Raw genomic sequence first — 21,651 nt, 5'->3', positions numbered from 1 at the left:
TTTTTTTTTTTTTCAAATAAATGACAATTTGTACTCACATATTCCCATGCCTGTTTTCAATTTAGGCAACGATGATATTTTCTTTCAGTTGTTTAATAAGTCTGTTTCTCACATTTTGGCTCTCTCTCTCTTTCTCCCTCTTTCAACAACGTACAGGAGAGGACGAGTGCCTACATTTTTTAAATTTCTACTCGCAATTTTTCTGGTCAAATCTCTATAATCGTTTCTTACTCTAAAAATGTCTTTATTCAGAGATTAGAGAGAACATTTTTAAAAAGGCAGAGTATGTTTGAATAATACACTCACTGAGAGAGTGATATTGCGAGAATTTGGTTTATCGTGGTTAAAAAAAATCTCTAAAATATTTGTGAGAGAGTTATTTCTCTCTCTCTCTCTCTCTGAGATTTTTACAGCTACTAAAATGAGGAAGTCATCCTATCGCTTCTTTATCTTTTCACTTTTGCCTTTCTCTCTAATGGCACTTTGAGACATGAAATACGCCATTTCCTCTTTCCCTCTCTTTCACCGTCTTACTCTCACATTAAGATATTACTAGTGTTTTTATAATAAGCTTCAGGAAATCTCGCTTTCTTTCCCTCTTTCCTCATTTATCTCCCTTTGTTTCTCGAGAGTATTTCTCCCAATTTCCAAATTTCTCTCCCTCTCTTTTAAACAATTTTCTAAATTCCCATAGAATTTAGCTCTCAAAAATCTCTTTCATGGCATAATTAAGTTTTTCCCTATATTCCAAAAATGTGGAAATTTTCTCTACCATCTCTTTGAGCTCTGAATTCTCCATGACTTCGTTTTACTTGCGTTTTTCTTTCATTTCTCCAGGATGGAAAATAATCGGACTACAAGTAGCTCTCTCTCTCTCTCTCATTGCCAAGCCATGAAATATTCGCACTACTGTTTCCTGTGTTTCTGCCACTTCGAGGCTATGGAAAACAATTTCATGGCGGATCGAGTGATGAAATGGATTACAGTGATCAATGATTGTTACAATAACAACAAATTACAGTTAGTTTCAAAGAAGTTAAAAAAAGAACCAGGGCATCAAGAAAAAAACTTATCAATAACAATTTGCTGGTCGGGATGATCTTGACGGACGGAAGATGATGATCATAATGTTTATAATATCCCAGCGATGTTGTTGTTGCTTTTTTGTTATTATGATCATCACCCTAAGCTACTAACTACTACCAACCATTGACAGCAGCAGCAGCAGGAGCAGTAGTAGTGGCTTCCCTCCTTTGCTATGGTGTGCCTTGGTTCTCCTTGAGCGCGGCTTCGCCTCTGTGTAATGTTGAAAACAGTAAAGCCTAATATCTGTAATCAGCAACACGTACACATAATATTGTCCAAAGCACTGTTATTAGCGTAATCAAATGGGAATTATCTATGGTGAAGATCGAACTTGTTACTTGGTTTGGTGGTGGATGCATCATACATGTGTATGCCGAGAGTGAGTGAATGAGTGAGCGATGATGCCACATGGTGATGGTGGCGATGATGATGTATTGCCCACAAAGCTAGGCCGCCACTGTGAGGCTTTGTTGTGTTGATTTCTGTTTTGGTGTTACAGTGTTGCATGCCGCCGCTGTGTCATAATCTATGGTAATCCATCTTGCAACACTTTACATGTATGAGGAGTTCGACTTCTTTTATTTTTTTGGTATTTTTTCTGTTTTTTTTTTTTTTTTTTTTGAAAAATCCATTTCAATTGCCTTTAATTTTTTTCTAGAGCACCTAAGGCCAATTTTTGGGCCATGGACAATATTGTTTTTTTTTTTTTTTTTTTTTTTGAAAAAAAATTTTGATAATAATTTTAATTATTTTTTGTTTGGGGTACCATGTGAATTATGACAACAGCTACAAAGTAAAAAAAACAACAACAATAACACAATTATATTAATAACGATTGTAAAACAAAATAAAAATAATAAAACAACAGATAACTGCACCCCAAGAAATTGTGGCAGATTATGGATAATCCACACAGTAAAGCAGCTGCAGTGGCAGCCGCTGCCGTTATTATTGATCCTCCATCAGTTTTACAATAGCTTACAGCTATGGCCAACAAAGAGCACTGGAAGAGGAAAAACAAAAAGTTGCGGCAAAAATTTAAATGCACATAAATCTCACTTGGTGTCCGCCAAATTATAGTTTTCAAAAACATTAGCTTACACTTTGAGGCTGAGGCTGACGAAGGTGATGCCAGCCAAAACGCCACATGGCAAAAATCATGTGGCAAGGACAAATGTGGTTCGGCTTGGTAGGCAAATAAGCATTGTGGCAGATCAATCCATGCAGCGATCTTTGGTGTTTGATGCCAATCGCTCTCGCTCTCTATCTCTTCCACATGCGATTGACTGCCGTTCGATCGGATGATCGATCTGTTCTGACTTAAGGGTATAAGGTTTAACGCAATGGTTTATGATACAAATTAAACAATTTATGACGACAGCATAAACTAAGGCAAAACTTATGTAATAGCTAAGTGCGCGGCAGTGCAACTGCCAGAAATGAAAATAACAACAAGAAAAAAGCTTCCTCGGTCAGGCCAAGTTATGATTATGGCAGGCAGGCAGGCAGGCTGTCCAGCCAGACTTGGTTCCTTGCCTTATATTCCCGGCCGCATTTGGCTGGAGAGCCATAAATTAAAACACTAGCCTGGCCTGGCCTGCTCTTTGTTCTACTCCATAAAAACAAAGCTTCCATTTGCTGGCTCTCCCAATGTCCAACACCAGCAAGACAGGCCCTCCGCTTGCTTGCTGGCTGGTGTCGGTGGTGGTGGCGACGGCGGTGTTGGTGTTTTGCCGTTTTATGAAAAGATCATTTATTATAAATCGTTATCGCTTCTGGTCTCAAAATGCAAACACACAACCATTTTCTTTGTTGTAAACGCTTTGTTGCAACTTATGTTCCAACATCTGTTTGATGTTGATCTGGCAAAGAAAAAAAAAAAACAAAACCTTGGTAGTATATATGGTAATTGATTTAATGCTGGCATATCTCGCACCTATTAATATCTTATTGTTCTTGTTGTTGTATCTTTTATTATGATTTTTCATACATTTATATTTATCAATATTTTTGTTTTTTTCTTCTTCTCTTCTCGCATTTATTTCCAGCATCCCGTATGCCCTCCTCACACACATCACCGCAAATGTGTCGGCCTCACTTTCATACGCCTCTTAGCTCATGGCTCACCAGCGAACATAAATCATTTGCACCCGCCAGTCCATGGGGCAGCCCCTTCGCCTGTCCCCAAGAGCCACAGGTCGATCACAAACTGAGTCAGGTGGGGCAGACGCATCAGACGACAACGACTGGCCAGCATTCGTTTCCATTTCCTCCCACACCGCCAAAGGATTCAACGCCCGATTCAGTACAAACCGGTCCATCCGAATATCAGGTAAATGTATAAATAAATAATTAAACAAGGGAAAATAGCAACTTTATAATTTAGACTCTGAAGGATTTATAGAAAGATTTTTATTTCACGAAATTCCGATTAAAAAAATTTGGGCAATTTTTTTGTGGAAGATATCTGTGGAACTTCAAAAAATAACGTTTTTTTTTCTTTTAATTTTTTTTTAGTTTTCTCGAGGAGATTTTTTTCGAAAATAAAAAAAAATGTAACAATTTCTAATCGATTTTCTCCAATTCTCCTCTGAAGTATTTATAGAAAGATTTTTATTTCACGAAATTCCGATTAAAAAAATTTGTGTAATTTTTTTGTTGACGATTTCTGTGGAATTTCCAAAAAAAAGTATGCTATTCGAAAACTTCACAGCTTTTTTTTATTGTTTTAAGTTTTCTTAAAGACTTTTTGTCTTAAATTAAAATTTTTTTTGTAACAATTTCTAAACTATTTTCTCCTCTATTTTTTTATCCCTTATAGGCTGTGGTAAATGCCTTCATGCACCAGGCCCAGGCAACGGGCAGCAGTTCCCTGCCCGACACAAGCTGTGCTTTGGACATCAAACCCACCATACAGAATGGCAGCAGTTCGTCGTTGCACAATGGAGCCAGTGGAGCTGGCGGTCAGTCGTCGGCACCCAAGCAACGTGAAGGTACTAGCACAAACAATAACAGCAACAACAACAACAACAATAATAATAATAGTACAACAAATAACAATGCCACACAACACAATAATCAAACGCATAATTCCTCGGCCTCCTCATCTGCGGCGTCATCAGTGGCGGCATCGTCGGTGTCAAGGTCATCGGCCTCTTCCCATCACACCAGCAGCAATCAGAACAACAACAACAACAGCAATGTCAATAATTCTGCCAACAGCAATAACACCACACCAACCGCCCATCATTCCGCCCACTCGAGCTCGAGTGGTAGCAGCAGTAATGCTCTGCTCAATGGCCTTGGCAATGCGGCCGGTAGTCTTTTCGATGGAACGGCCCAGTCATCCTATGGTGGTGGCTCTATGGGTCTGAGCAATGGCTCCAATGTCAACTCCGCAGCCAATGGATACGATGGCACATATGCCTCGTATGCCGCCCATCATCATGCCCAGCAACAGGTGGCGGCCGCTGCTGCGGCTGGCATGTTCCAGACCACCTCAATGGCAGCGGCCGCCGCGGCCCGCCATCATCATCACAGTCATGGTCATATGCATCATCATCATGGTGGCGGTATGGGTGCGGGCGGAGTGGGCTCATCGGCTGGCAGCGGTATGGGTGGCGGTAGTGGTGTTGGTGGCAGCAGTCATGGTATGGCTGGCTCATTACTGGGCAATGTGGGGCAGAGTGGTGGCGGCGGTGGGGTGGGGTCCAGCGCTGGAAGCGGTGACATTAAGCCGGCCCGGACAAAACCTAGGACAAGTGCTGGTAAGCAAGACACACACACACGCACGCAATTTTGTAATGGTGTGGGTGGATTAAACTAATTGTAACAAAAAAACGAAAAAAAAAAAACACAAATTTTTAATTTTATTTTCAATTTTTGTTTTTTTAATTTTTATTTTTCTAAAATTTCATAATAATTTTAAGTTTATTTTTAAGAATTTCTATTTTTTTTTTGCTTTGATTTCCATGTTGCTCAAATTTTTTTTTGGATTGCTTTTGTTTTGGTTAAATTATTGTAGGGTTCACTGTACTTGACATGTCTCCAGTCATTCTCAGCCATTCATGGCATGGTTTCCTCTACGAAAACAATTTTAGAGTTGGGGAAAATGCTTTACTTCTTCTCACACGTATATTTTTTATTTGCCTACAACCCCCTCCACACCCCCCACCCCTAGGGGATAGGAAAAACTCCCCCATAAAAATCAGATACTTAGCCTACCAAGTGTGGGTCTTAAGCCACTTGAGCATGTACTGTGGCACAAAATCTGTCTCTGCTCTCCTCTCTCAGCAAACAAAAAAACCAAAACCATTGTTTGGCAAGTGACTACACGTTGTTGGCGTTTGGTGTGTGTGCGTTTTTTTGGCGTGTGAACCATCATCCATCTACTGCTTGCCTGCCAAGTCAGCCAGCCTGCTCTACGCAGTGACAATGGTGAATGTGCAACATTTTTGTGGCATTGTTGTTTTGCATTCCGTTACATGCCTTAACCCTTTTGTTTTCCATGGAGATTGTGCGAACACAACAAAAACGATTGCCAAGCAAGTGTCTTAAAACTGGAGTAGTTTTTTGAAAGCAGCAGCAGAAGAGGGAAAAAATGCTTTTAATTGCAACTTGTCTGTGGAGTAGTTTGTCATCATCATCATCATCCTCGGTGGCGGCTACATAATTATCAAGAGGGTTTACCTTAATTACAGGTTAATTACGGCATGGGCATATATGTGAGCATTATGGAAATGGTTTTGCATTAAGGAAGATATTGGCAGGAGAAAAACATTTCTTTAGGAATCCAAAAAAAAAAAAAAAAAGTTTTAAATTTTTTTCTTGACTTAAATTTCCACCTCTCCAAAACACTGTAGCTCCCCTGATTCTTTGGCTCAAATTTCCATTCTTAGCAACCCACTAAAATTAGCTTTTTCCTTAGCTTCTACTCATTAAACCCCCTTTCCGCAAAAAAAAAAAATGTTTTATTTTGAGAATTTTTGTTTTTTCCATTATTTTTGTTTTATTGCACTGGCTGGCTGGTGGCTTATTAAGAAGGCAAAAAAAATACGCCACATGAAAAAAATGCAAAATGTGGCCAAAGCATGTTTGGCCATACTTCCACAAGTGTGTATGTTCTACATACAACATATATTGGTTTATTTGGCAGGCTGACTGTCTGCCTCCGTAGCTGTGAGCCGTTGAAATATGCGCGGAAGTGCTTGCAGTTGTTAACGATGTATAACACCTGCTACGTTGGCCGGTTTTAAATATTCTATTTCTGTTTGCTACTTGCAACCTGAAACTGCAAAAAATGAACAACAGCAAAAAAAAGAACGGCAGCAGCACTAAAAAGCAAAAAAATAAAAAAAATACGCCAACAAACTGGTAACAACATTTTCATTCTCAAATGTGGTTTGTAGGCGATGATGTGTGTTTTTTGTGGCTTAACAAAAAAAAAAAAACTCAAACAACCGTACAAATGAAAATTTTCCTTGTTAGTTTATCAAGTCTTTAATTAATGACATACGAGTCAGGAGGTTATTGGCGTTTTCCTTCTTTCTACAACAACAAGAACAACAAAAGTTCTTAACACTTTCAGTTTCTGGAGAAAAATACAATTAGAGGTAGATTGCCAAAGTTTGTTTCTTAAGTCTTTTGTTTTGTCCTCTAATTATTATTTGGAAATGTGCATTGGAAATTTCGTGACAAGAGATTTCTTTTGACTCCAATGAGGGATAGAATATCCATGATACTAAGAAATTTAAAAAATATAGGTTTGTGTCTTAAGTCTTTTGTTTTGTATTAAAAAGAACGCAATTTTTCCAGATTATTTTGAAGAAGGAAAACCAATTTATACTTACGGTACCTTAACTTATTTCTATGAAAATCCTCCACTAAAGTTTAAAGGTCCCCAGTTCCTGGCAATAGGCCCTGGGTCTCTTTAGACCAAATCCGTTTCAGTATATTTTTGGAGTCCATCTAAGGCTATCCGTTTGTCTGTTTGTCTGGCTTCTCTAGAAGGGAGTATGGGATTTGGTCCGAAATTGATACATAGCAATATTATTTTCAAATCTAGATGGAGTTCGGAGATGGGTACCATAGGTCCACTTCTTCTGGGAGAGGTCTCCCACAAAAGGCTAAAATTTTGCACAGAGAATAGTTTACGTTTTAGAACAATCATCCAAGTTTGTGCAATCTTTGCAAATCCTAAGATTTTTATCAGTCGTAGGTCAGATGAGAAAATGGACAAAATCGGTTCACGATTTGTATAATTATGACTCGTATAAACTGTGAAATAATAGTCCTATTGTCCTATTCGCACATCTCAATATTTCAATGGAAACAAGATTTGCTGTGGGAGATGGGATATATATTGACCAACCCTTTTTGGTACCTCCCCCATAACGGGTCAAAATTTGGGAATAACAACGAGGCTCATAAAACTCGAAAAGCAGCATCCCATGATTCATTCTAAACTTCACACATCCCAATATTTTTATGAACATGAGACTAGGTGTGAAGATAAAATATATAGGACCACTCCCTCTGGTACCTCCCCCACAAAGGCGTCAAAATGTTGAATATTTATATCTCTTACAAAATGCGAAGTAAACTTCCAATTCTTTTAAAATTTCACACATCCCAATATTTCTACAAATGCAAGATCCGCTATGAAGATGAAATTTATCGGCTCGCTCTTTGTGGTACCTCCCCCACAAAGGGGTCAAATTTTTGAATATTTATATCTCTCACAAAATGCGAAGTAGGCTTCCGATTCGTTTAATATTTCACACTTCCCAATATTTCTACAAAGACCAGACATGCTATGAAAATGGGATATATCGACTCATTCTTTGCGGTATCTCCCCCACAAAGGGGTCAAATTTTTGAATATTTACATCTCTCACAAAATGCGAAGTAAGCTTCGGATTCTTTTAATATTTCACACATCCCAATATTTCTACAAAGACCTGACATGCTATGAAAATGTGATATATCGGCTCATTCTTTGCGGTATCTCCCCCACAAAGGGGTCAAATTTTTGAATATTTATATCTCTCACAAAATGCGAAGTAAGCTTCCGATTCTTTTAATATGTCACACGTCCCAATATTTCTACAAACCCGCTATGATCCGCTATGAAGATGAGATACATCGGCTCACTCTTTCTGGTACCTCCCTCACAAAGGGGTCAACATTTTGAATAACAAAAATGTCCATAAAACGAAAAATAAGCATCCGATTCTCTTCAAAGTGTCACGCATCGTAATATTTCTACTAAAACAAGATATGCTGTGAAAATGGTAGATATCGCCGCACTCCTACTGGTACCTGCCCCACAAAAGGTTAAAATTTTGTTTGATATTTTGTTCGCATAAAATTGTAAATCCCAATATTTTTATCAGTATTAAATGTAGTGGAATACTTTGGTTCACCATACCTGGTACCTCTCTCACATATCAACATTAAAAAAATATATATATATCACATGGTATAGACCAGATGTGACACGAAGTGGGACAATATAGCCCCACGCCTTTGGAACCGCCCCCATAAAGGGCTATTAATTTGAATAATCATAACACAAGTCAAAATGTATTCAAATAAACGGACATTGGCTGAGGGTCTACAGCTGATGACAAAGCCGAATGATCCTCTCTAATTTAATTTTTTTATTAATATTTAAATATATTAATTTTATTATTTATTTATTTATTTATTCTATCAATTTAATATTTTTAGTTTTTCCATTTTTTTAAATAATTTTTCTACTCTTACTTTGCGCTCTTAAGTCTTTTGTTTTTCATCACATTTTCAAAATGCATTAATTATTCAATTTTTAAACATTATTTTACCAAAGTTGTAATACTCAATTATTTATTTAATTATTTTTTTATTATTTTCTTTATTTCACGTTGCTGTGTTAAGTCTTTTGTTTTTCATCACATTTTCAAAATGCATTAATTTATTACATTTTTTAACATTCTTATATCAAAATAGTAATTTTCAATAATTTATTTAGTTAATTTTTATTATTTTCTTTATTTTACGTTGCTGTCTTAAGTCTTTTGTTTTTTGTATTGGAGAAAATAATTTCAAACAAAATTCAATTCACTGCTAATTAATTTCTATTGCCAAAATATGAATCGTTTAGTTTCCTTTTCCCCTAAAAAAAAACGAGTTTGTGTCTTAAGTCTTTTGTTTTGCTCTTCATTAGCTGCTACCTCCTATTCTCTCTTTGTGTTTCACAAATAAAAAAATTGTCATCATTTGGTTGATTCCTTGTTATTTCCCTTTCTTCTCCCCTCTCTCTCTCCCTTTTCCCTCCCTCTTGCCTATACCACGTCCTCCATTCATCTTGAGATATTCCTACCCAAGATCAAGCATCAGATTGAGGGCGTAAGAACATGTGTTTGTTTGTGTGCACTATGTTGTTGTTATCCGCATTGTTTGTCTGTTTGTTTGCTTGCATTCAAGAAATAACTTTTTGTCACAAAAACTTCGTTTAAACAAACAATAAGGTTCAATTTTTTTTGTGCTCCCTCACTCTCGCTCTCCCGGGTGTGTGTGTGTGTGCATTTAGTTAGTCAAGCAAATAAAATTGATTGGAAAGGCTTTGCTTGTTGTTGTTGGTTTGCCTTCTCGTCTACTACATTTAAAGTTTTGTCTGTGTCAGGTGAAAAATCCTGCAAATAAATCGACAACAATAAGACATATCATTTGGAGGTATAAAATACCACCAAAATGCATTGTTTGTCCTCAGAAGAAAAAATACCACAAAATTGCTGTCATGCATGGAGTTTAAGTAATTGATATGGGTAAACCTTGCCAAGATCAGCCAGCCCAAAACAAAACAAGGTAGCTTGTTTTTTAGTGGAAAAGAAACTGTTAAGCATTGTTTAAGGATTGTTGTTTTCGCTGGCTGGCCAACAACCTGGTGGCTCGGCTTTGACAGTTTCAAAAGAACTTTTTTAAGTTGATGTAGCGTTTTTTGCTTTGGGTTTCAGGATGATGATGATGATGCTGGAAGCTTAGCTTGGTGTTTAACTTTAAAAAGGCGCTTGCAATTTACAAGGAATGTTATAAATCTTCCCATACAATGTTATTTTTTCATTATTTGTTGACACAAAAAAAAAGTTATTTTCTTTGGCATGCTTTTGGAAATTATTTAATTTTCTTCGTGGTTTTTTATTTTTTTTTTATGGTTTTATTTCAATTTTCCTTTCAAATCATTTTCTTTTCTACACAAAAAACTATAAAAACTGTAAAAACCTGTGTAAAACACCCGTTTATTTACACTCACATCAATGTGTCTGTTGTTTGTCTTGTTCACCAGCTATTTGAAAACCAAAAAAACCAAAAAAATAAAACCATAACTAAACAATTAAAAACTTTTGCTCTTCTAACTTTTTTTCTTCAAACTAATGAAAATTTCCTTTTTATCTTGTCTATATGTATGTTTATAGCCTTTCTCAAGTATGGACGAAGAGGGGGTCATGAAGAATCCATGAAACAGGTTCCTAATGACTTCTGCATTCCTCCATATTTTCGTCATATATGTTTGTACATCCACTTTTCTTGTAATCTATGTTAACCCCCCTCTACTCCTGCCTAACTCTAGCTCTCACATCTCACCTCATCTTAATGCACTTGATATACTCTTTGCTGGATAATAAAAAAAAAATAAAAAATGCACTTATTCTTTCGAAATCAAAAACTTCTCAAAACACGCACCGCTCACCATCACCACCAACTGCCCCCCAAAACTTCACGTACTTTACTTTTACCACAAATTTTTACATAGCCATCCCTGGTCGTTACTTAGGAATTTCCTTGTGTTTTATGATGCTGTTGAAAATTAGCTGGAATTTCAAATCAACTTCTGGCACGTCTTCTGTCAGACTGGACTTGAGAGTCTTGTGGGCTCCCCACATAAATTCTCAATGGCCTTTTGTTTTTCCCAAAAAAAATAAAAAGCAGAAAAAAATCAAAAAAAATTGAAAACGAAAACCCAAGACCTTAAAAATAAACTAGGCATGGGCAATTGCTAAGGTTGATGTAGGTGCTGAGGCCAATATCCCAAAAACTAGACATGGCATGGCTGGTTGACTGTCTATCTAGCAACCTTCACGCAGCAGCCACTAAACTAGAAATCAACAAAAATGTGCACAAAATTCCGAGAAAAAAACACCAACCAACTCCAAACTCCATAAAACATATTGCCCCAGCCGCTTACCTATGAACCACAATCAAATCTAGCAGAAAAAAAACCTAAAAACGATAAACGACAATAAGAAAGAAGAAGAAAAAAAAACTATTTCAGATTTAAAGCCCATTGGCCTTACATGCAGATGCTTACACGTGAACCAAAAAAAAAAAAAAAACTATAAAAACTACAGTTAGATATAAACACTAAATCATAAAGGCCAACAGCAACAACAACAACACCAACAACAGTTAAAAACCACAGAGACAAAAGAAAACCTGCTGCTGCTGCTGTTGGCCGCCAGACATTTTACGTATGAAAAACCCCCGTCTGGTCCAGTCTCAGGAACGTCACAGGGAACTGTCACCAAGACTGCATGCTGATGGCCATGGTGGTGGCTGTCCTTTCACTGGCAGCACAGCATCCTCTTCAACATAGGTGGCTGGTATCGTACTCCACAGCTAAGCTGGCTAATTGAAATCAAAACAAAAATCCTTAATGATCATAAAAAAGGCTCTTCAAGAAACAACAACAAAAAAAAGAGGCCTATGCACACACGAACACACTCAATCTCCCTCACTTGATGCTCATTTAAGGCATATTAATAGTTGTGGTGTTGTTGTACCCACTTTTGGCCAAGAAAGAAAAAAAAGGTCAACAGAATTCTTGTTGTGTCATCACCAGCCAGCCAGTCAGCCAGCAAAACCTTTTCATTCTTTGAATTTTTGGCCATAAGACACTAGACTAGGACCCAAAAAAAAAACGCTTCATAAGAAGGTTAATAAATGTTTGTTGTGTTTTTGTTGTAGTCACATCATAAAAACAACACCAACAAACTATAAACATCATTAAATAACTGATTTATTGGCCAAGGTCTATTTCAATGTAAAAATTGTTGGTTTTTTGTTGTTCTGAAAGGGCTCAATGATCAGTTGTTTGTTCTAGGAGAAGAAGATGCCGAGTAGAGGGGGAATTTTAAAAAGAGACATTATTAATTCTTAGGAAGCCAATTAGCAGCATATATATTGAGGTTTTGAAAGGGGAGAAATGGCGCCCAATTGAAAAGAAAATATAATTTAGGAAAAAATTCTAAATAACATGGAAATAAGTTCTTAATAATTTAAGAATAAGTTCCTAACAATCTAGGAATAAATTCTAATTTGCGAACTATAATGAACTTAAGTGTAATTGGCTGGTTATTTTGGCGTGTCCAATGGTGCCAATTGGGAAAAGGAATAATTTAAAAATCGATCTAATGTTATAGGAATTGGTTCCCAATAATAATAAGTAAGGAATTAGTTCCTACCAAAAACCATTATCTACGAAAATTTACTCTCTTCCTGGAATAAGTTCCTACTAAAAACCATTATCTGAGATAATAAACTCTCTTTCTGATTGTTTCTCTCCGTTCACTTTTTTTATGATTATAAGGTAATACGGGACTTGATTGAATTTTGAATTATCTTTCTCTCTCTCCCTCTCTCCCTGCTATATAAAGCTTCCAAAAGACTCTTATATTTCGAAATATCTTTGTAATCTGTTGCACAAGTGGCGCCCAATGAAAAAAATGCAGAAATTTGAAATGAGTTCTTAACAATTTAGGAACGCATTCCTGTAATTTAGGAATAAATTCTAATTCCTAACCCAATGTACTCGTGATATTCTCCTCAATATTTTTTGTCCTCTCTCTCATTCTCTCTGCCTCTTTTTATGTGTTCTGGAATTATATTGATTTTTAATGTCTCAAAAGACACGAATGTTTTAAAATACCTTCGAGGTCTATTGGAAAAATAGCACCCAATAGAAAAAATGGAAAATGTTAATCTAGGAATAAATTCCGATTCCTAAAAGAACATGCTCTCTACTCGTTCTCTTTCTTCTTTAAATAAAAATTTTAATCTAAAAAAAATTCCAATAATTTAACAATTAAATCCTATTCCCAAAAAAAAATATTCTCTCTCTCTCTCTCTTTTCATTGCCATCTTGGGATTCGCAGAAAAAACTCATTTTATATCTTATTTATCTCCCGAAAATCGTTCTCTTAGCTCTCTCTCTCATTATGTATTCTCCAGATAAACAGGCTTTCTTTCTATAAATCTAAAAGGCTCTAAGATTTTAAAATACTGTTAAGTTTGGTAGGAAGTAATGGCACTCAACTAAGAATAAGAATAATTTGGAATAAGAAGAACAGGAATATTTTGGATAATAATTTAAAAATTAATTCCAGTTTTACTCTCTTAGAATATTTTCTCTTCGTTTTTTTTTTTTTTTTTTGGATTAAGACTCCTAATTTTGTTTTTCTCTTATCAGAGGGATAATTTTTTGCTAATAACTCTCTAATTCTACATAAACTGTTAAGAAGACTCGTCTTTCTTCCTTTCTATATTCGGCAGATCAAGACTCTTGATTTTATATTATCCTGAATTTTTGGATACCTAACCTCTTAAGTTTTCAAATATTTTAAAATTGCTTTACGATTTATTGTTGAGAAATGGCGCCCAACTAAGAAAAAATAAGTTCCTAAAAATAAGGAATATTGGTTTCTGCAACTCGGTTCTTCGTAAGTTCGATTGTATCTCTGTTACAAACTGTTTATTATTTCTCCAGGATTATTTCCAGTTTATAAGGCATCCAACCCGATTTTTGTCTTCCATTTCCTTAATTTAAAATTTTCTCATATCTTGGCTTCCATTTCAAAGCTCTCACTGGCATTTCTTGATATTTCCCCCCAAAATAATGCAGTACATTATTAAGAAAAAAAATATCTTTTGGTGGCGTGTTTTCTGTGGAGGATCCTTCTTCGTGTTCCCTGTTTTTTTATTTCCAAAGAATTTTAAAACTTTTGTGTGTCGCATCTTGTTAACAATGTAGAAGACAAAATGCCCAACTCAAACCAAAAAAAGGTATTGCTTAATTTTCAAAATAAGCCTAACAAAAAAAAACTGAAAATGTTAAGGGGTAACCCAGGTTTATTTCATTTTAATTAGGTGGAGTTGAAAATTTATATCCCAAAAACTACTCACATATAAATTTTGGGTTTGTTAACAAGGATACAAAAATAAAATATGTCAACACATGCCATGATAGAACTTAAAAATTTAATTTGAAAACAACACTTCATAAACCTCGTACATAGTTTTCCAATAGTGGACACGCATTTTTGGCCTTTTTTCTGCGGTTCCTTTTTGCTGTTGTTGTTAATTTTGTTGAAAGCTTTTGTAAGGCCTGGAGCCATCAAAAATGTGGTAATAATCATATGTGTGTTATTATTTAGGCCCACATAAACAGCAAACGTAAATTGTTACCAAAAATAACCAAAAACAAAAAAAAAGAAAACAAAAAACGGACATAAAAAAGAAATTAAATATAAGTGGAGTTTCAGGATTGTCAAATACAATATTTGTAGTGCTGTGTTTATATATCTTCTTGTTGTTGGTTTTATTGTTAATATCTTGCTGTTTTGTGTTGTGCTGGGTTTTTTATGATTCAAGTCATAAAAAGACAGCCAACCATCAAATATAACGCACATTATTCGTATTGGCCGGCCACCACTGTTTAATGGTCATTAGTCAGCAAAAAAAAAAAAAAAAAAAAAAAAAAAAAAAAAAACTGGAAAAATATAAACTAAAGAGGGAGAGAGAACTCACACGCACACACTCAGCGACTTAAGTAGACACAACCAATTACAAGTGTCTCTCCACCTTTGTTTAATAATGCCAACACATTTCCCATTTGTTGTAATTCCCAAACCCTCCCAACACCACCTCCGCGTCCACACTGTGTTTACAATTATAGCACTCCCTAGTTTCTAACTTCACTTTATTTTCAATTAATTCAGAATTTTGTAAGAGTGACACACACACAGACACAAACATGGCTTTACTAAAAAGAAAAGAGAAGTTTTTTTTAATTTTCCTCCCAAACAAAATTTTAATAACTACATTTTAATCCCTGGTACTATTCAACTCCCTCCCCTGGCTTCTACATTTGGGCTTCTAAACTAAACCTTGCGTAAAAATGCATTTTTAGAAAATTGAAAATTATGAAACCAACTGTAAATGGCCTTAACGCCCCACAATTTTTTTTAAAAAGCCGAGCTCATTTTCTTTCGGCCAATACAAAACTAAAATGACCCTCCAAAATAGCTTAGAGAATTAGTGTTTTTTGTGTTTTAGAACATCTCCGTAATATACCTCGAAAATTTGTTTTCAAGCGAATAAATGTGTTTTAAAATTTAACCAAAAATGATATGAAAAAAAACCTCTAGTCTAGGTCCACTTGCTCGATTAACCATCATGTAATTGCCCAGACATTAACAGTTGTAGAACACAAACGTAAAAAAAAGTTTGGAGTACCTCAAAATTAGACAGTTAGCTGACAAAAAAATAAACGTTCATCATTTACGCTTGTCTGAACTCTGAGTGAGACCATTTAACCTTAACCCAGACAAAACGAAATGACCTTTGTGTAGAAGATGAGAGGGGGGTCAAAAGAAAAAATCAAAACAAAATAAAAATATTATTTAAAAAAAGTAAACAAATTATTGTAATTAGAAAAAAAAACCGTGAGAGAAATTTTTAGAGCTAATATGCTCTCAAAGAGAGTGAGAGAAAATGTTTAAAAGAGTCTCAATATGAGGTTATTTAAGGGACCTACTAGACCTCTGAAAAGGGAAAAATCTGTTGTAGTGCCTAGAACGAAATTAAAAACGCTTTCAAAGAGAGAGACTTTTTATTGGAGTCTCAATTTCAGGTTATCTATATACAAAGCACAGATCTTCTTTTTTCTCTGGTCTCAATTTGAGGTTATCTAGACCTTCGAAATAGGGAAAATCTACTGAAGAGCCGTCAGAGAAAATTGGGTCTATAGAAAGAAATTCAAAACGCTTTCAGAAAAATAGAGAGAGAGAGAGAGAAGGAGCACATATTTACTATTTACTCTGGGAAGTGAAACTTGCCCGCGAGCGGGATTGCCCGATAAGTTGGAATTTTATATAGAGTTTACTCTTCACTCTTGTTGTTTTGTGTGGCAAGGCTTCCGAGTCACTCCTGATTATAAAATAAGAGTGGGAGCTGAATCGCTTGAACACGAACTTTAGTAATTTTTTAAAATATACATACATACAAATACAACAACAACAAAACACAAAAACTAAAAGAGTGCTCGACAAGAGTAGAATCTGCTTTGAACGATTTTAGTTCCCACTCTAAAGCAAGAAAGGCATACTCGAGCTCATTCGAGCGAAACTAAGAAACAGAGTGTTGCTGCTTGTTTTGTTTTTTTTTTTTCTACTCCCATTAGTGATTCCGCTCGACTTCGAGCGACTTTTACTCTTTACTCAAATTCGAGCGAATTATTCGTCTGCCTATAGAGAAATTATAAATTTTTTATTTCGAAGACTTAAAGAGCCTTTGAAAGTTGTTCCTGTAAAAGGAGGTAATCTTAACTTTTTTTGGGGGGAAAGAAGGCCAGTAGAAGCACAAGAAGGCCAAAAAGTGCACCGATATGACTCATTTTTAATACCAATAATTCTGGATATAATGCAAATATCTCCATTAAATTTTAAAGCTCTTTTCTAAATGGTGAGAAATATATCTCAAACTATAGTCAAAACCTATAAAAGCCTTAACCACATTTGGCCTAAGAACCCGAAAATCCTTTGGGGTTTTGATCCACAAACCGGGTACTATGAAGCCTGTATGGCATTGAAATTAGAAGAGAATTTACAGCACATTGGGAACGAGGGTTAAATTTTTGGGGAAAAGGTTTTTTTTTTAACAAAAATTTATATTTTTTAAATGGTCTATATTCATTATACAAATGCCTTTTGTTCCGAGACTCAGCATGAAATTTGCTCTAGATTAATTCTTACTTTGACACTTTTCCCAAAAAATCAAGTATAAAGGGAGATTTTGACGTGGATAGGAAAACGTGTTAAATAAACAATTTTCACTTGTAGTCCATAATTTTCAATTGTAATTTTCTTGAAAACTATCAAACCTAGATATATGGTTTATTCTAAGATTTATAATGAAATTTTGTGGGAAATATTTCTTCCTTTGACGCTTTCTCCCCAAAAAACTAAATTTTATATAACTTTCAGACGTCAAGTCGAAAAAAGACCAAAGAAAAAATGATCAAAAAATTGGAATTTTTTTTCGTTTTTTTTCATCATTGATATCCTTTTTTTAATATACCATGGAATGAGAGATTTTTTTATTTTGGAGTATTATAGTGAAATTTGATGAGGAATATTTTTGTCTTTGACCTCATTCTTCTACAATGAATGCATAAACTCGCATGGAGTACTGTTTCAAAAAAATTTAACTCAACTTCAACTCAAAAATGTGTTCTTAATATTTATGCATTTCTGGGACCTGTTTTAGAATTCTATGACAAATAATTTTGTAAAATATTTTAACTTGCTACGATACTGGGAGTTTTGAAACATATTTTGAAAGGAATTTTCAAAAAAAAAAAAATTAAAAATGACAAAAAACATCCCTTTGATGATTCGCTTTAGGTTAGATATTTCCACCAAAATAATTCACGTATCGTTGTATCCAATATTGTCAATAAAATCAAGGGATTCGAAGGAATTTTCAACTGAAAATGTCCAAAATTTGGAAAAAGGGAGTTTGAAACATATTTTGAAAGGAATTTTGAAAAAAAAAAATTAAAAATGACAAAAAACATTTCTTTGATGATTCGCTTTAGGTTAGATATTTCCACCAAAATTATTCACGTACTGTTGTATTCAATATTGTCAATAAAATCAACGGATTCAAAGGAATTTTCAACTGAAAATTTCCAAAATTTGGAAAAAGGGGGAAATGGATCCCTATATTTTGCTTACTTCAAAACGCCAATACATTTGTCTCCCTTTTTAGCTCTAATTTCACAATCTAGTGGATTATTAAAAATTGTTGCATTTAATCGCCTTACAGTAATCATGGCATAAATATAGGCTATTATTGTAATTGTTGTTGGGATTTTTGAAATTCGATAAAATTTTTTATTTAATTTTTTATTTTTACGATATTAATTGTTTTATTCTTCCATTTCCGTAATTTTTGCAGAAGGCCGTGAATGTGTAAACTGCGGAGCCACCTCAACGCCACTGTGGCGACGTGATGGTACCGGCCACTATTTGTGCAATGCCTGTGGTTTATATTACAAAATGAATGGACAAAATCGACCACTAATTAAGCCAAAACGAAGACTGGTAAGTTCTTTTAAAATTCTCTTCAAAAAATCGTTCATAATAATAAAAAATTTAACGGAAACTGATTTATGTGGAAATTGAGAAGCTTCAAAAATTAATAATAAAAAAGTCCCCTCCCCCCTAGCTTGATAGGTTTCAAATGTCATAATATTTTCTAGAAAAAAAAAACCTCATATTAAAATAATTATTATTAACTCTTGTGGAGTTGGAAATCAAAAATTTGTGAAGAGACTTGAATAGACAGAATCTTTAGACTAAAGAGCCAGGCAAGTTAACTGCAACCGTGATGATGACTATGAGACAGACCTCAAAGATGATGACAATTTTTATTTTCATATTTTTTGTATTTTTCTGAAAAGCTGCTGCCACACACTTGTCATTTTATGCATTCAAGTGTCTTCTTGACGTTCGTTGTTGTAATGCTGTGCGCCTGGGCGTCAGATGGTCATCTTTTGGCCAGTTATCTCTGCGTTCCTCGCTCATTTGTGGTGGAGTAGTAAATATGTGGGAATTAATTTTCAGCATAACTACTTACATATGTCTCGTTTGGATGATTATATCGTGGACAGACATTTTATTGGTATTTGGAATGATTATGCTCGTTGATGTTGGTGGCGCCTAACTCAATGGACCCCAGTTTTGACCAAAAAAAAAAAAAAAACACTGAAATCAACAACTGATTATCATTTGCTTTGATTTGGAGTGAGAAAAAAGGTTTGCCCAGAGATTCTTGTTTTGTTTCGATAATTTTTATGTGGTGATAAGAGCTTCTTGTTGACATTGTTGGGGGGACAACATTATTGTGTATATCAGCTCATAATCAAGATTATGTTAATAATTTTTTTTCTTAACTTTTTTTTTTTTTTTTTTGGAATATTGGTCTATTAGTTGGTGTATTGATTTTGTTTACAGTGATTAGCATAAAACATCGATAAAAAAAACCTCCCTCGTTTTTCTCCTACTATCAAACCAAAAAATTCTTTTGGGGCATCTTCATTGTCTGCCAGCCAGACAGCTAGCCATCCTAGCTGGCCTTTGGCTATGAGCCCCACTCACCTTCATCATTGCCACCATCACTAGTGGCTGGCTGGCTGTCTGTCTGTCTGACAGACTGACTGCATGTTTATGACTCTGACTAAAAGTCATGGATATATGATTGTGAGTTTTAGTTGCTGTCGTCGTTGTTGTTGTTGTAGTGTATTTTGATACTTGGATCATGTCTTTTATGAGGGAATTCCCAAGAAATTCACAGCTGGACATTGAAAGACTGTTGACAATTTTTTTTTTCTTGTCTGGTCGAAATTGTTGTTCCTTCTCTTTCGTTAGCAGGCATTACGTGAATGTTGATTTTTTTGTTGTTGTTCCTTTGGATGTTCCAAATCAACATCCATAGCAGCTCAGCTACTTTTCCAATGATCATTTATTTATTTGTCTGTCTGTCTGTCTGCCTTCCCAAATAAAAAAGTGTTGAAAAGATGTCCAACAAATTAAAAAATAAAAAATTCACTGAATTTTTGCTTTTGGGTTTAATTAAATTAGTTGAGGAGAGGGAGGGGGTTATAGAAATCGATAGCTTTGGCTTTGTTGTGTATGGAATGTCTCTGTAGGTCAACAGAAAGGAGAGGCCCAAGAGAGGTGGATGGCCAGCAAAATGAAAATATTTATAAATAGATTTTTATAAAGAAATCTGTGAAAAATGTCACAATATCTGGACCGTTTCTGTAACTTGAAAGGGAAGCAAGCACCACAAATTGGATGTTTCCAGTCTCATTTTTTTTAATTTTAAAATTTTTTAAATGTAGGCTTATCTATTTTTCGTTGCTTTGAAATCGGTATCATATTCACAACCCTGATTCTATAACTGGAACTAAAAAATTGGTTAGACAGTTCTCCCTCCCTCCAAACCTCTCACTCTCTCTCTCTCTCTCTTAAAAATTAAAATTAAAAAATTGAGACTATATTAATTTTTAAAATGTAGGCTTATCTATTCCTCGTTGCTTTGAAATCGGTATCATATTCACAACCCTGATTCTATAACTGGAACTAAAAAATTGGTTAGGCAGTTCTCCCTCCCTCCAACCCTCTCTCACTCTATCTCTCTCTCTCTCTCTTTGGGAAATAAGGTCTAACTGTAATAAAAATACCCTTTCAATCTTTCATTTCCTTCCCATTTCTATAACTCGAACGCTGAAGTGAGTGCCACAGAAAAAAGCCAGAGTCCAAATTTTGTAGCCCTCTCTCATTCTCTCTCAATATCAAAAGACATATTTTGCCATAAAATAGTTCTATCCTCTCCTTTAATTGAAAGTCATGTTTCTATAACTCAAACCAATTTTTTCTCTCATACTCCCAAAAACTTGCTTAAGTTAATCACTTTTCCCTAAAGTTAAAGGAGTTTTCTTTCTTCTCTTTTCATACAGAACCCTGTCTTTCGTAGGAACTCCCCTTTTTGGATAGCTTCCTAGCCCTGTTCCTATAGCTCGGCACTGAAATTAAAAGATTTTGCTCCCTTGATCTCCACCCATAAAAAATAGCGATAATCAGTTCTCCAAATTTCCTTGCTTCAGTTTCACTTCACTACTCTCTCATCCTCTTTTCTAACTCTCTTCCTATAGCTCGAAAGTTAAAATGAGAACCACAACGAAATAAATGTCTCTCTTGATAACCAAAGAGAAAAGATCCCGCTTCATTTCATTACTCTCTGATTCTCTTTCCTAACTCTCTTCCTATAACTCAAAAGCTGAAATGAGATCTACAACGAAATAAATGATCTCTAAAGAGAAAAGCACTCGCATAGAGTTATTTACTTCTCTCTAAAATTTGTATGTCTCCCACTTCCTTTCTTAACCTTTCCTAATCATATTTACTCGACAAATGAAATGGGAGCCTCAAACAAACATTTTACTCTCTTCACTTAAAAATAGAAAAACATTATCTCAGTTCTCTCAGAAATATTGATATCTTCGTCATTAGAACTTTGTTACTCTCTCATACAATTCCCTTCCTAAGCTTTCCTATGTATAGTCCTTTTTTAGATGGCTTCATAGCCCTGCCTATCCCTATAACTCGAAAACTGGAACTAGAGCCACAGCAAAATATTTTGTTCTTTCGAAATTTAAGGTCTCTAGCATGAGCTTTTCTTCTA

The 21,651-nt window shown here is 35.2% G+C and overlaps 1 protein-coding gene across 4 annotated transcripts in view; it reads left to right on the top strand.

The window, feature by feature from the left end:
• Window positions 1–21,651, top strand: part of LOC101895855 (GATA-binding factor C) — an 81,637-nt gene that overhangs the window by 32,062 nt on the left and 27,924 nt on the right. For 3 of the 4 annotated variants that reach the window (XM_059119661.1, XM_059119654.1, XM_059119665.1), the window contains exons 3-5: window positions 3,135–3,418; window positions 3,908–4,853; window positions 18,361–18,506. In XM_059119661.1, the coding sequence (XP_058975644.1) occupies window positions 3,135–3,418; window positions 3,908–4,853; window positions 18,361–18,506 (1,376 nt within the window). The remainder of the gene's footprint in view (window positions 1–3,134; window positions 3,419–3,907; window positions 4,854–18,360; window positions 18,507–21,651) is intronic. The other variant, XM_059119670.1, reaches the window with a different exon arrangement.

Source organism: Musca domestica, unplaced genomic scaffold (genome assembly GCF_030504385.1).
Source record: "Musca domestica strain aabys unplaced genomic scaffold, Musca_domestica.polishedcontigs.V.1.1 1, whole genome shotgun sequence".
In the NCBI taxonomy this organism is placed as follows: Eukaryota; Metazoa; Arthropoda; class Insecta; order Diptera; family Muscidae; genus Musca; species Musca domestica.
The sequence above is the reverse complement of the archived record's forward strand: the minus strand, read 5'-3'. Positions and strand labels throughout refer to the sequence as shown.